This window comes from Anastrepha ludens, chromosome 3 (assembly GCF_028408465.1).
Source record: "Anastrepha ludens isolate Willacy chromosome 3, idAnaLude1.1, whole genome shotgun sequence".
Taxonomy (NCBI): domain Eukaryota; kingdom Metazoa; phylum Arthropoda; class Insecta; order Diptera; family Tephritidae; genus Anastrepha; species Anastrepha ludens.
Window position 1 is genome coordinate 83,798,084 of NC_071499.1, and position 15,123 is coordinate 83,813,206.

General features: G+C 34.9%; 2 protein-coding genes across 2 annotated transcripts; one reads left to right on the top strand and one right to left on the bottom strand.

Annotated features, from left to right (window-relative positions):
* Positions 1 to 4,464: 4,464 nt before the first annotated feature.
* On the top strand, positions 4,465 to 11,411 carry LOC128858300 (hatching enzyme 1.2). Its single transcript, XM_054094453.1, has 5 exons — positions 4,465 to 4,612; positions 4,719 to 4,892; positions 8,370 to 8,530; positions 8,600 to 8,875; positions 11,202 to 11,411. The coding sequence occupies exons 1-5, from the start codon at positions 4,465 to 4,467 to the stop codon at positions 11,409 to 11,411; spliced, it is 969 nt and encodes a 322-aa protein (XP_053950428.1).
* LOC128858299 (serine/threonine-protein kinase fused) lies at positions 11,346 to 14,815 on the bottom strand. The gene is made up of 9 exons (XM_054094452.1): positions 14,442 to 14,815; positions 13,782 to 14,366; positions 13,561 to 13,721; positions 12,854 to 13,504; positions 12,639 to 12,789; positions 12,425 to 12,553; positions 12,072 to 12,354; positions 11,709 to 12,001; positions 11,346 to 11,631 (listed from the first exon to the last, which is right to left on the bottom strand). Exons 1-9 carry the CDS (start codon positions 14,550 to 14,552, stop codon positions 11,581 to 11,583), a joined length of 2,415 nt encoding a protein of 804 aa, XP_053950427.1. The 5' UTR covers positions 14,553 to 14,815; the 3' UTR covers positions 11,346 to 11,580.
* Between the last annotated feature and the right edge of the window lie 308 nt (positions 14,816 to 15,123).

Below are 15,123 nucleotides of genomic sequence, written 5' to 3' on the forward strand. Positions count from 1 at the left end.
GTCATATCCCTCATGTCCCGGTACCCAAATTAATGATACATTGTTTTTGGATGCCAGATTATTGAGTGCCTTGTGGCATTCTAAGAGGGTTTTTGAGTTGTATGTATAGCTATCTAAAGCTTTTAGGACTGATTGGCTGTCCGAGAGTATTTTAATCCTTACTCTCTTGTGGTTACTGCTTCCATTATTGCGTATAGTTCCGCTTGGAAGATAGTGGTGTCCCTGGTGAGAGTGTATGATTTGTGGATTCTGGGCCCCACTACACCTGCTCCTACACCATAAGGTGTTTTTGATCCATCAGTGTACCATTTTTGTGAATCATCATTCATTCATTTCGGGTTTGTTTTCCACTCGATCCTCTCAGGAAAGGTAACTGTGTATCCTTTTGTGAAACAGAGGATTGGGTCGATGTGGTCTGAAACTTGAGCCATGCTTATGGTGTTTTTGATTTTATTTAGGATATTTAGGTGACCGCTGAGGTTGCCCAATTTGAAATTTACTTTCATGTGTAGCATGAGTGCTTGCGTAGCTGCTTCCTCTTGGATTGCTATATGAAGTGGTGGGAGATTAAGGAGTGCTTCCATGCCAGCTGTTGGGGTAGTTCTCATAGCCCCTGTGATGCATAGACAAGCAAGCCTTTGTACTTTTCCCAGTTTGGTTATCGCTGTTTGTTGGATAGATTTGCTCCACCATACTAGTGCCCCATACAGTATGATTGGTCTAACCATTTGGGTGTATATCCAGAGGGCCATACTAGGGCTGAGGCCCCAGGATCTCCCTAGTAGTTGTTTGGTTGTCCACAAGGATTTCGTGGCTTTTTTTGTTATATTATTTATGTGAGTTTTTTATCTAAGGTTAAACCTAGATATTTGACCTCTTCCTTTAGTTCTATCACTGTTTCATTTAGTTTCAATGCAGGAAACTCTAACTTTCTTTTTCTTGTGAAGGGGATTATTGTGGTTTTGTTAGGGTTGATCGATAGCCCCTCCTTTTTACACCATTCCCATGTTGCGTTCAAGTCATTTTGCATTAGGTCTGTTAGTGTCCTTTTATGGTTGCCTTTTATTATAACAGATATGTCATCTGCATAACCAATGGTTATAAATCCCTTATTGTTTAGGTGTTGCACCAAGTCATCAACTAGTAGGGACCGTAGCAGTGGAGAAAGAACTCCTCCTTGCGGACATCCCTTTACTGTTGTGACTTTAAGTTCAGCTTGGCCTAACGAGGCTTTAATAATCCTCTGATTAAGCATTTGGCTTATCCAGTGAGTTAATATTGGGTTTGCACCTCTTTTTTCGAGTGCTGTTTCCATGGATTTGTAATTTGCGTTGTCGAAGGCTCCCTCTATGTCCATAAAGGAACATAGGGCTTTTTCTTTTTGATTTAGGGCCTTTTCTATATTGACAACGAGTGTGTGCAGTGCTGTGACTGTGGATTTCCCTTTTTGGTAAGCAAATTGCAGCTTATGAAGGGGTTTTTTGAAGATTACTTCTTCTCTTAGATGGTATTCGAGTAGTTTTTCCATTGTCTTTAGCATGAACGATGATAGACTGATTGGTCTGTAAGATTTTGGAGAGTCAGGGGGTTTGTTACCTCCCTTAGGGATAAATATTACCTTCACTTTCCTCCATATCTTTGGAATGTATTCCAATATTAGGCTAGCTCTGAAGATTTTCACCATAACTCGGATCAGTTCCACAGTGCCTTTGGATAGAAGTGCTGGGAATATTCCATCCGGCCCTGGTGATTTAAAGGGTTTAAAGGAGTTAATTGCCCACTCTACCCTTTCGAAATTTATGATTTTATTGACAAATGAGTCCGTAGATCTCCGTTGATGGTGAGTTACCATGTCTAGACTATTGTCGATTGATGGGTCATGACTTTTACAATCTGGGAAGTGAGTCTTTAGAAGAAGCTCTAGTGTTTCTACGAATGTGTTGGTAATAGTTCCGTTTGGACCTTTTAGTGTGCCTATGGGACTTGAGTCACCTTTGGAAAGTGATTTTTGGATTCTAGCTGTTGCTGGAGTATCTTTTAGATCCTCGCAGAAGTTTTTCCAAGAGTTTCGTTTGGATTTCCTTAGTTCTTTGTTATAGTTAGTTAGGGATTTCCTATATTCGTCCCATTTGTTTGTTTTCTTTGCAGTGTTGAATAGTTTTCTCGTTGCTTTCCGAAGTTTGTCAAGTTCGTTGTTCCACCAGGGGACCCTCTTCGTGGAGGATTTAATTTTTAGTGGACAACAGTCTTGATATGAGGCCATGATTGAGTCAGTCATTTCTGTTACTGCCTCTTCTAGTTCCTCTGTAGATGTTATTTTGCTTACGCTGTTATTAAGCTTAGCTGAAAGACATTCATTGTATCTTTTCCAGTTTGCTGTTTTTGGGCTTCTGTAAAATGTGGAGAACTTTACTACCCCATTTAGGTCAAAGAGTATGTGTTTGTGGTCAGACATTGAGTCCTCATCCGAGACTCTCCAGTTACTGATCATATTCAAAGATTTGTTAGTAATTAGAGTTAAGTCGAGTACCTCTTGTCGTATTGCGTTTACAAAAGGGGGTTTATTACCCCTGTTTACTATTGTTATATTACTAAGTAATAAAAATTCAAGGAGTGACTCACCTCTGTTGTTTGTATTTGTGCTTCCCCATGCCACATTGTGGGAGTTGGCGTCGCATCCAATTACGAGGGTTAGATTGTGGGTTTGGCAATACTCCACTAGGCCTCTTATTTTTTCTGGTGGTACTATGTCGGCGTCTCCGGGGAAATAAGCTGAGGCGATTACGACCTCCCTCTTGCTTCCGCCAGACTCCGCTTCGACCAGTATTGTTGATGTGTCGCCATCCATGAATTCTGTGAATGGCAAGAATTTAATATTGGTATCTATGATTATCGCAGCCCTAGGTTTGACAACGCTTTTGTCATAAATTACCTGTGTGTTTTGGACATTGAGGCCTTGAGGACGGCCTCTGTAGATCCAGGGCTCTTGGATCAGCCCTATGTTGATTCCTCCGGCAAGTCTTCTGCTAAGCTCAGTGGTGGCAGCCTTAGCATGGTGAAGATTTGCCTGGAGGCACCTTTGGACTAAGTAGGCAATTGAGCAGTAAACGCCGATTGAACGATGAGCTTTACAACTGGCGCCAATTAGCATGAGAAAGAAACGACTGGCGCGCTTTGTTAAACTCGGTCAAAATCGCGTAAGCAGATATCGCACCAATTAAGAAGAAGAAGAATAAATTGCAGTTCATTTTAATTTTTTAGATATTGAAAAATGTGACTGTATTCATGCTTTTTCAATCTCACTTTCCTTCTAAGCGAGTACTGAGGGAAATTCAGAGAATCATCCCTCAAATATTTGTGTTTACAAACCGCTTAAAACGGCACTTTGAAATACAACTATTTTTAATTTTTATAAATTTTATTTCATTTTATTCACTGACTTCGCGAACCAACAGGTAAAATTTTTTGTTTTTAAATGAGCGAAAAATTGATGAATTAAGGAAATAAAGAAGAAATATCTTCTTTTCTAAAATCATATCGAAGGATATTAACCTTTTGTTCATCGCTTGGTGGCACCCCACTTCTAGTTCAACATTTTCTTTAAAATTAATTTTATATTGGTATACATTTTTTTGTGCTCATAAGCCAATTTTGATGAAATAAATCGTATGTTATTTCCAAGCTCTCATCTCCAGTTAAAGCGCTATAAAATTCCATTCATTAGTTTCGGATGAGTTCAATCAGATAAACCGACAAACAGCCAGGTAAAAATTCTAAAAATGATCCAAACGTATTTTATTACTATATTCCCTGCGCCAGCTTCGCTTATTCTTTTAAATAAACTTTCAATGAGCAAGCGTGACTTTTCTTCAGTTTTATTATAGTATAGATCAGATATCACATTTATTTACAACACTTTCATATGCATCCACGACGCCACCCAGCTTAATCCCAAACAACTCCAAACTCAAACGTACTTTATACGCAATGCACGACGTCATTTGATAACCTCAAAATCTAATTTCCACCGTGGACACACAAATACAAGTAGCCATTCAAAAGGCATTAAAATCGAATAATTCTAAACGTGCGTTCGACGCCGCACATAAATTGCTCAATTCCAATAAATGAAATCAGTCGCATTGCTTTGGTAGTCAGCCTAAACGATAGTCGCACACTCACCACCTATGCATACACCAACAAACGCACGCTTACTCCCAGCATATTTGATATGTGAAATTGAAAATTGATTTTTATCGATTCGTACAATTAAAAGCTATAAAAGGCCACCACCACCAGCGCAATTGTGGGCGTTTCTTCACTTTCTTCGATGCGTGAACGTGCAAAATCCGGCACACAATAGATTTGTCTTTCGGTGAGGGCAGCCGCGAAATTCGTTTTTCAAGCGAGTCAAGATATTAAGTGAATTAAAAGTACTTTAATTGTTTTTTTGGTGTGAAAAAAATGCTAAAATATTATTTAATAATTGCGTTTTTCGGCGCATATTTTGACGCATACTGGGACGCAGCGCTAGCGCTGAGCGTATTTCGGCCGGCCGTACCGCCCACGCCACGCTGGGGTGCCAACATGCAAATGTTGCGGCGTCACAACAGTATGTGGTAACTATTGGCAACTTTAAAAATTAATATTAAACAACAAAAAAAGGATGTGTAAAAGAAAAAAGTGTTTAATTGAAATTGTTATTTGTTTGCATGCAGATGCTGCTTTTGAATTTTGGAACGACGATAGTGATACAAATCTGTGGGAGCACTGCGGTCTATTCGAGGGTGATATTATGCTACATCGGGAGTGGTTGCGTAATGGTTTATTGAATGAAAAATTCACCTGGCCGGATGGGACGGTACCATTTTACATTGACAGTAATGACTTTAGTGAGTATATTTCCATTTTACCATAAAAGCTTCCATTTCCAGTTCGAGTGCGCGATGTAAAAAACAAACGAGCGAGTGAAATTTGAAATGCAAGTGAATTAGCGGGAAAAGTTGGCAACATTGCAAATATAAATAAGATGGTGCAAAAATAATCATTCAATTTTGTTTTTGAATAACTTTTTTACCAAATAAAAGAAGTGATTTAAATTGAGGCAATTCTTTATTTTGACTTCACGCGCTGCATTGGTTGTCTTTTTTTTTACTACAGCTGTTTAGTTCACAAGTGTCAAATATGATTGACGTACGACGCCATTTACACAAATCATAAATCTTCCGATAGCGTGATTAGTTTAACGCCACCTTGTATTTTCAATAGCAAAACCGGTGACTGTACGAAAGACTTAAGCAACGAACTTGCATTATAGGAGTATCTGCTATATCAGCAATTTTCTGCGGTAGTGTCATAATGCAAAAAAAACCAAAATGTCAAAACAGCTGCCAAGTTTTCAATTTACTATGTTTCCCATAGTAAAAGAACAGCTATATTTCATTTTTTATGAATTGATATCGCCTTCCAAGCACTGCCTAAAAGAAGAGCCTGTGATTGTTTCTGCGCACTTATCTAAATTTGTTTTTTATGTTATAACACTCATGCATATGGTTCATATGGAATCATTGAGGACCCAATGTGCCTGTCGTGCTTGGAGAAGGCGGACACCACTGAGCACTTTCTCTGTGAGTGTCCTGTCTTTGCTAGAGCACGGCTACGAGTACTGGGTTTCGATGTCATGAGAATGAGTAATATTCGTTCTCTAAAACTGGAGGATATGTACAGATTTGCCAAAGAATCTGGAAAATTCTCACAGGACTAACTATCTCTATTTCTGACTCTATTCTTTCCTATCCCTTTCTCTGATACTTTTCTCCTTCCCTCCTTGACTATCTACCCTCTTTCCAGAGCCTTAAATACAATGGGCTTTTTAGCCTAATTTCGATAACTTTTCACTATTCCCAGGTATACGGCCACCTGACCACTTCAGCTAAATTCAGAGCTTAAATTAAAAGCCATATCCACAAGGAGGAATCCTTTTTGGCTCAAAATTAGCTTGTATGTTATTCGTATGAGGGTCTCTAATAATTTATTTATTAGCTATACACCACGAGCATCATATGGTCACATATATGAATTCTATACCAAAAACGTGGAATAAATAGCAAAAGGCCGAAGTGCAAGCGTCCAGGTCGCTTGTTTACAGTAGCACAGAAAACAAACTATGTGACATATCACGCTGAAATTTGCCATGTAAGCTTATAACAGTCCTACCAAAAAACAAAAAAATTATTTTTGCCATATGTCATCCGCGGACCGTTTTATTGATAACGTCTCGTTCATATTTGAGCAGAAGGTATAAATTAAAACAAATAAAAATAAAAATAGAGGTCGAAAAATAGTACTGCAACCTCCTCGTAGAGAACCCTGGAAACCACATTTGTTGTCGGCGAGCTTCAAGGGTTACAGGACAAATAAAAAAGACTTCTAAAAAGTTGAAAAAGGGATATAAATTCCTTATAGTGTATATTATAAGAAACAAAATGGCCCCGAGGTCATTTCAGTATCGTTTTTCAAGAAGATTAATGACTTTTTAGTACAACGTCAAGTGCTAAAGATTTTAAGAATTATGAGTTTCGCATAACTTCTCTAGGTATTCAAATTAGGGTTAAAATTACTTTAATTTTAAAAATTAGCGTCAAGAGAAATGATAATCCAAATAATGTAACTCGCAAAATACCCGCAATGTGATTTGGAACGAATTTCAAAGCTTGAGTATCTGCCAGTAATAAAACTTTTAATCAATTTTCTTTAAACCTGTGCCTAATGTACCGCTTTCTATGTATAATAAGATATATACTTATGTACATATTTAATTGGCGGTTACAACCTTTTTGGGTGTTTGGCCGAATTACCTGCCTATTTATGCCGCCCTGCGAACAGCAGATAGTTTTTATGATGGGCTTTTTCATGGCAGAAATACACTCAGAGGTTTGCCATTCTCTGCCGAAGTTCGACCGCTATTATACTCAAAGGTACGAATTACTTAAACAATTAAATAATACATGATATTATGTGAAGTATGCGCCATTGGAACTTTACTCCATCTTTCAGGCAGTATACGGATTCCTCTGGCGAACAATTCGGTTCTTTTGACTTCGCCCATTCATTGAGCCAGTTTGCAATGCTCTCGTAAAAAGTGAGCCGCTCTCCAATAAGGGTTGACTGCATTGTTCGGAACAGACAGTAATAAGAAGGTGCAATGTCTGGGGAATACGGCGGGTGTGGCAAGATTTCCAATTCAGTCCCTCTGGAAAATTTAGCAGCGTATGGCCTGGCGTTTTCATGTAGCAAAGTCAGTCCCATTCCGGCCGCTTTTCTTTGAGAGTTCGATTCAAGCCCATTAGTTGCAGTCGGTAACGATCGCCAGTGATGGTTTCAGATGGTTTAAGAAATTCATAATAGATGACACCCTTCTGATACCACCAGATGCACAACATAACCTTTACAGCATGAGTTTTTTTTCGCTGTCGATGGACCTGTTTCACCTGGCAGGCTCCAACATTTTCGACGCTTATCATAATAGATTTATTTATCATCGCCAGTGACGATGCGATGCCGAAAACCTTTTTGTTTCTGCCGTTCAAGAAGCATCTCACACGTCGCCAAATGTCTCTCGATATCCCTCTCCTTCAATCGATGTGGCACCCAGTTAACTGCTTTTTGCACCATTCCCATCGCGTGCAAACCTTTACCGACGGTTGATCTGCCAACAGCCAACTCTTTAGATATATCTTCAAGGGTCCAAGACCAGCGTCTGCATCCAATAATTCTTCTAGTTGAGTATTTTCGAATTTTTTCGGTGTCCCTTCGCGATCTTTATCACTCACGTCAAAATCGCCACTTTGGAAGCGTTGAAACCACTCTTTACAAGTTGTATTTGATGGAGTGGGATTACCGTAAATAGTGATCAATATACGACACGTTTTAGCTGCACTTTTCTCTCAAAGGTAATAAAGAAGAATGACTTCCCGATAATGCTGTTTTTTCGGGGCAAACGTAGACATTTTTGGCGTCAGATAAAAAGGATCTTTACGCTTCAAACGAATGTCAACTACTGCGATCGACACCTCACATATGTGTACACATTCAAATCACCAGTATATTACTAGAGCGAACACAAAAATAGTATCAGCAGCGGGAACTTGATTTCTGTGAATTCTCGCCACGTTTGTGGGTCTTCTCATCCATAATGGAGTTAACACTACCATAACGACCATTTCTTCAAAGTTAATTTAAGTCGAAGTTCAAATTGTATGATTGTATTGTTCGAAGAAAATTTAATAATTTTAAGTTTATTATTTTAATTAAATTTTATATACAAATTTATTACATTGAATTAAATTACTATTTTTGCCGCCGTTTAGACCAAACCCAGATTATGACAATTTTAGAGGCTTTCAAAGAATACCACGAAAATACTTGCATACGATTTCGTCCTTATGAAAAAGGCGATACCAATTGGATAGTAATTAAAGGCAATTTTTCTGGTTGTTGGTCGAGCGTTGGACGTCGACAAGGAGGTCAGGTTAGTGCATAACTTCAAAATGAGAAGATATTTCTGTAATAAAAAATTATGTCTTTCATCTCCCGACAGGTACTTAACCTTAATACGCCACGTTGTGTCACGCATGGCGTCATTGTACACGAACTTCTGCATGCACTGGGCTTTTACCACCAACAGAGCTCGACGGAGCGCGATGAGTATGTAAAAATCAATTGGGAAAATATACTTGATGGGCATGCACATAATTTCAATAAATATGCACGAACACATATAACAAATTTCGGCGTTGAGTATGATTATCAGAGCGTTATGCATTACAGTTCGAAAGCATTTACGAAAAATGGCAAGCCAACCATTGAACCATTGGTAAGCAGCGACCATTGTACGTTCCCACGAAAGTCGTTTCCACGTTACGGGAACGACCCGGATTTATAGCCGGCAAAGGGCTGTCACTCCAGCAGCATTCCCCGTACATGTTTGGGAAATGTTTATGCTGCTAAAACAACAACAACAGCGACCATTATATGTACTTTGAACATATTTACAGTTGTGATGCAAATAGTTTGATAATCGAATTAAAAAAATTGATTGTGAATTAAAAAATAATTTAAAGATAATAATTATAATTAAAACTATTCATTATATTAACAAAAAATGACTATAAGTAAAAAAAATATAATTATAATTAAAAAAAGTGATCAAACTTAAAAAAAAAACGATTATAAATTAAAAACAAAACTTATTTCAATTAAAAAAAAATGATTTTAATTGAAAAAAAAGATTTTAATAAAAAACAAGTATTATAATAAAAAAAAAACACAATTATAATCAAAAAATAGATTATAATTACAAAAAAAGATTATAATTAAAAAAAAAAGATTATTATTAAAAAAAAATTATTATAATTAAAAAAAAATTATTATAATTAAAAAAAAATTGTTATAATTAATTGATTATAATTAAAAAAAAACCATGAATATAATTAAAAAATAATGATTATAATTAAAAAAATTATTAAAATTTAAAAAAATCGATTATAAATTTAAAAAAATTGATTATAAATTAAAAACAAAAATTATTTTAATTGAAAAAAAAAAGATTTTAATTAAAATAAATTTATTATAATTTAAAAAAAGGATTCAATTTAAAAATAAAAACATTCATTATAAAATGAAACATAATAAAACAACTCATTATATTTAAAAAAAAAAATGACTATAAGTTTTTTTTTAATTATAATTAAAAAAAGTGATCAAACTTAAAAAAAATCGATTATAAATTAAAAACAAAACTTATTTTAATTAAAAAAAAATGATTTTAATGGAAAAAAAAGATTTTAATAAAAAAAAAGTATTATAATTTAAAAAAACATGATTATAATAAAAAAAAAGATTATAATTACAAAAAAAGATTATAATTAAAAAACATTATTATAATTAAAAAAAATTATTATTATTAAAAAAAATTGTTATAATTAAAAAAAACTATGATTATAATTAAAAAAAATATTAAATTTAAAAACAAAAATGATTATAAATTTAAAAAAAATTGATCATAAATTAAAACCAAAAATTATTTTAATTAAAAAAACAGATTTTAATAAAAATAAAATTATTATAATTTAAAAAAAGATTCAATTTAAAAATAATAATTATAATTAAAAAAATTAATTATAATTAAAACAAAAAACTATAAATTAAAAACAAAAATTATTTTAATAAAAAAAAATGATTTTAATAAAAAAAGTATTAAAATTAAAAAAAACATGATTATAATTAAAAAAATTATTATAATTAAAAAAAACATGATTATAATTTAAAAAAAACGATTATTAATTAAAAACAAAAATTATTTTAACTAAAAAAAATGATTTTAATTAAAAAAAAGTTTTTAATAAAAAAAAATTATAATTAAAAAAAAAACATGATTATATATTAATAAAAAAAAGTAGTATAATTACAAAAAACGAGTATAATTATAAAAAAATGATATAATTAAAAAAAAAAACATGATTATAATTAAAAATATGGTTATAATAAAAAAAATGATAGTAGTTAAAAAAATGATTAAAATTAAAAAAAAATCGATTATAAATTTGAAAAAAAATTGATTATAAATTAAAAACAAAAATGATTATAAATTAAAAGAAGATTGACCATAAATTAAAACCAAAAATTATTTTAGTTGAAAAAAAAAAATTTTAATAAAAATAAATTTATTATAATTTAAACAAAGGATTCAATTTAAAAATAGTAATTATATTCAAAAAAATTAATTATAATTAAAAGAAAAGACTATAAATTAAAAACAAAAATGATTTTAATTAAAAAAGCAGGTTTTAATAAAAAAAAGGATTACAATTAAAAAAAACATGATTATAATTAAAAAAATTATTATAATTAAAAAAATGATTATAATTAAAAAAATTATTATAATTAAAAAAACATGATGAAATTAAAAAAAAACGATTAAAAACTAAAAACAAAAATTATATTAATTAAAAAAAAATGATTTTAATTGAAAAAAAAAGATTTTAATAAAATAAAGATTTTAATAAAAAAGTATAATAAAAAAAATGATTATAATTAAAAAAAAATGTTTATATTTAAACAAAATGATTGGAATTAAAAAAAAGAGTATAATTTTATATATTTTTTTTCTTTTTATAATTGAACTTTTTTTTATCCCGCAGGACCCTTATGCCTCACTGGGCCAACGCAAAGGTCTCTCCAAAAAAGACATATCCAAGTTAAATGAAATGTACCAGGAGGACTGCAATGTGGACTACTTATTTAGTTTTGATCAGTTGGGCTCATATCTAGACCAGCTTTTGGAATATTTTCAAAATAGTTTATTTAGTCGAAACAGTCCAGAGCAACGTACAAAAAATGTAAAAAACTAACTTAATTCAATGTGAATCCGTACATTCTGTCGTATGATGGGTTTTATAAAAAACATGAAATATGGTTGCTGTAAAAATTATTATAAAAAATAGCAAACATGTAACTTAAATTAAAATCTCATTGTGTATTGATTGAAGCGTAATGCAATAAATTCTTCATGTACACATTTTAAGCATAGAAAGTAAAATGTCGCAACTCTTCCAAGGTACTTTCGGCAATCTGTGGTTTGAGAAAGAATTCAATAGTAGTATTGCTTGCATGGTTCCAAGTTAGAGTCTTTTCAGTTTTACACTCACCTCTCGTACCTCCGCATTGTCATCGTCGGTCAAACCTGCAATTGCATTTTTTATCTCTGTACACCAAACATTTTGTATACCACGGAGACTGAAGCGCGCCAATAAGCGGAACAGCATGCATATGCGTTTGCGAATCAAATCATCGGTGTTGCCCAACAGTGCCAGCAAATTTAATTTGCTGCTGAATATGACTTGTTCCACTAAATTCGCATTCTCCGGCAACTCACGCAATACGCATGTCAGCAGACCTAATATACTATTTGAGATGCGCACAGCGTTGGCATTTTTGAAATCTGAAAATCAAACATAATCAAAATAATTGTAACAGTAGTGTTTGGTGTAAGCTACGAGTATGCAACTAACCGTGACGCAGCAAGTTAATCAGCAAATCATTTGCCGCTAATATGGCCACTGAATCGCAGAACTGCGAGAGGAACTGCTGCTTCAAATGCACAAGGTGGCATATCAATTCATACAGTCGCGAAGTTGTGCGTATCTCCTCGCTATTCAGTTCTGCCATAGAACGCACTGTCCGTCCAGCATGTGATTGAGGCAACGAAGCGCTCGAATCATCGGTGCCATTGTGGCATATTAACAATTTGGAAGCATACATGAGATTTGGCACGAGTTTTACGTCGATGTAAACCTGGAGAAGGCGTTGGAAATGTTACTAAATTAAATATTGTGCAAATTTATTAGTCTGTTTTTGCTCCTACATTTTGTATCAACTCAACAACGCATGGAGATTCATCAGACACAAATGGCAGCGATAAGAGCTGCGCCACACTATCCACCACTTTAGGTATGGCCTTCGAATTACGTAACGGGGCCACTATGATGCTTACCTGAATAAATAAAAAAAAAGTATATAATTGCCTGATTTTTATAGCTGTAATGGGAATGACTACTGGGTTATATTTCAATATTTACCAAATTGTGTTGCTTTAAAGAATCCAATTCACCGTCTAGCACCTCCTGTATGGTGCGATTTAAAAACGCTAGCCACTCATCATTTTCGATTGGCGGGCTTTGCGATTCATCGCATGAATCCCAGCCAGGCAGCAGACAAGGCGGTGAATTTCTAGAAAAAACAATATTTGTCGTATTTTTTATAATAATTTCACCTCATCCGAAAGTTTATTTACTCAGTGCTGCGTTTCTCATCTGCTGAGTGTGTCATATTTTTGGTAAACTTTTGTTCTTTTTCCTTGTCTTTGTCCTTATCCTTTTCTCTGCGATCAGCCGTTTTGCGTGCTTCAACATCGACACATTGTCCAAGGCGAAGTGAGAAATTGTCCAAATTCTGGCTCAGCTTTCGTTTCTCCAAATCCTTGCTTCGTGATACTTTAACATTTGCATTTGTAACCAAATGCGTGTCTTGTTGTTGCTGATGCGTTTGGTGTGGTGGTGATGAATTTGCTGCGTTTAGAGCATACGTAAAATTATCATTCATATGGTTGAGTATCATGTTCGTATTGCCGCTGACAAAGCAAGTCTGCGAATTAATCACGGGTGCTGCTGCGGCGGCTTCCGTTACGATATTGAAGTGCGGCACAGCAATATCCCCTTTTTGGTTTTTCAAAACTGACTCATCCCTGTAAGATTGTTCTGCGAATGGTACTGTAACAGTGTTGATATTTTCCTCAACATCTGTTTCGAGATTCTCAATATCGCTAGGCGGTATCGCATTAATACTGTCACGTGAGGAAGTCATATTATCATTTGTACAAAGTGATGCGTTTGTGAGGCTCATAGAGGCGATTTGTTTGGAAAGATCGTCTGACTTAGAGCTGGTTCTACAATAAGAAATGGCAAATTAGAAGAAACATTAATCATTGACTACATGTACTACCGTTGGGTACGCGAACTTTTGGAATTTTTTTGTTTTTGTGGATTCGTGAATGGCGAATTATTTGCCTTAATGCCGGCAATGAAGAGTTTGCCTTCAACAAAGGGATGGCAAAGTATTTGGGTCCAAGATATGCGTAGCGATGGATCCTTTTCTAGCAATCCCTTCAAAATTAAACGTTTTACATATTAACAACCGCATAAACGAATTTTATTCTAGCTCACCTGCAAAAACGATCGACAGTCACTACTTAAAAAGCTTGGCCACTTCACCTCTTCATGCTTGATCAGCTTCACTAAGTGCAATATCGACGTTGTGCAGAAAGGTGGCGCACCTGCCATGCATTCATATGAAATACAACCCAGTGACCATAGGTCCGCCTGGTGATCATATGGCTGCTCAGCCAACAACTCCGGTGCCATGTACAACGGTGTACCTTTGATGGAGGTCAGCACATGCGTGCCCATAGTCATATTGCGTGCTAAACCAAAATCGCATAGCTTAGCATGCAAATCCTCATTGAGCAAAACATTTTGTGGCTTTAGGTCACGATGTAATATGCGATTCGAGTGTAGGTAATAAAGTGCTGACACTAAATGGCAAATTAGACGCTGTGCCCTCTCCTCCGACACAGCTCCATTTCGTCCCAGGTAGCGGTGCAGGTCGACGAGTGCAAATTCAGTAACAACAATCAAATCATTTTTCGTTTCAAATGACTCCAACATTTCAATCACATTTGGGTGTTTAAGATGTGCCTGTATTTCACATTCGCGACGAAGATTTTTCAGCTCGCGACTGCTGCGACCGCGCTGAAAAATAATGGCATTTACATATAACATATGTACATATACGGTACCCAATTGGGAGTATTTTAGATAGATTACCTTAGAAATCACTTTTATTGCCACCACTTGTGCATCCTCCTTGCGTACGGCCTTGTATACGCGCCCAAAGGAGCCCTCGCCTATCAGCGAACTCACAGTATAGCGATTCATGACATCGGTCAAACTTGCAGTCTTCTTAGTTATTGCTTTTCCATGCAATGATTTCTAGTTTTATTTCAAATCTAATGCGCTGGCTTCATACTCTAATTTACTTCTGTATGTTATGCAAATTTTATTTTGCTTTTTGAAAATTTATTTACTTTACACAGGTACTGAAAAATATCTGAAAAACACATTCAGCGCGAAAGCTACCAAAACAAAACGTATACTTGTTGCGTGCCGCATTACGTTATCAGCTGACCGGCTAAAATAATAGCGAAAGACAGGGTTGTCAAAGCGTAGTATGGTTTCTACTACCTTCTGATTGCAAATGAAAAGCAACACTTTGATAACAACACGTGTATTTATGCCCAAGGCAGAATTGCAAGGTTTGACGTATGCTAAACAGCTGATCTACTCCCGTCGGAAAATTCCGTCTGTTAAACACAATAGCGACGGGGACGATAAACACTATTGCGGCGTGACTGGCTTTAACTGATATTTTATCGTTACAATAAATTAATTTTGTAGTGAATTCCTTTCATTTACTATATTCGGGAAGCAACTCGTGATAAATAATATT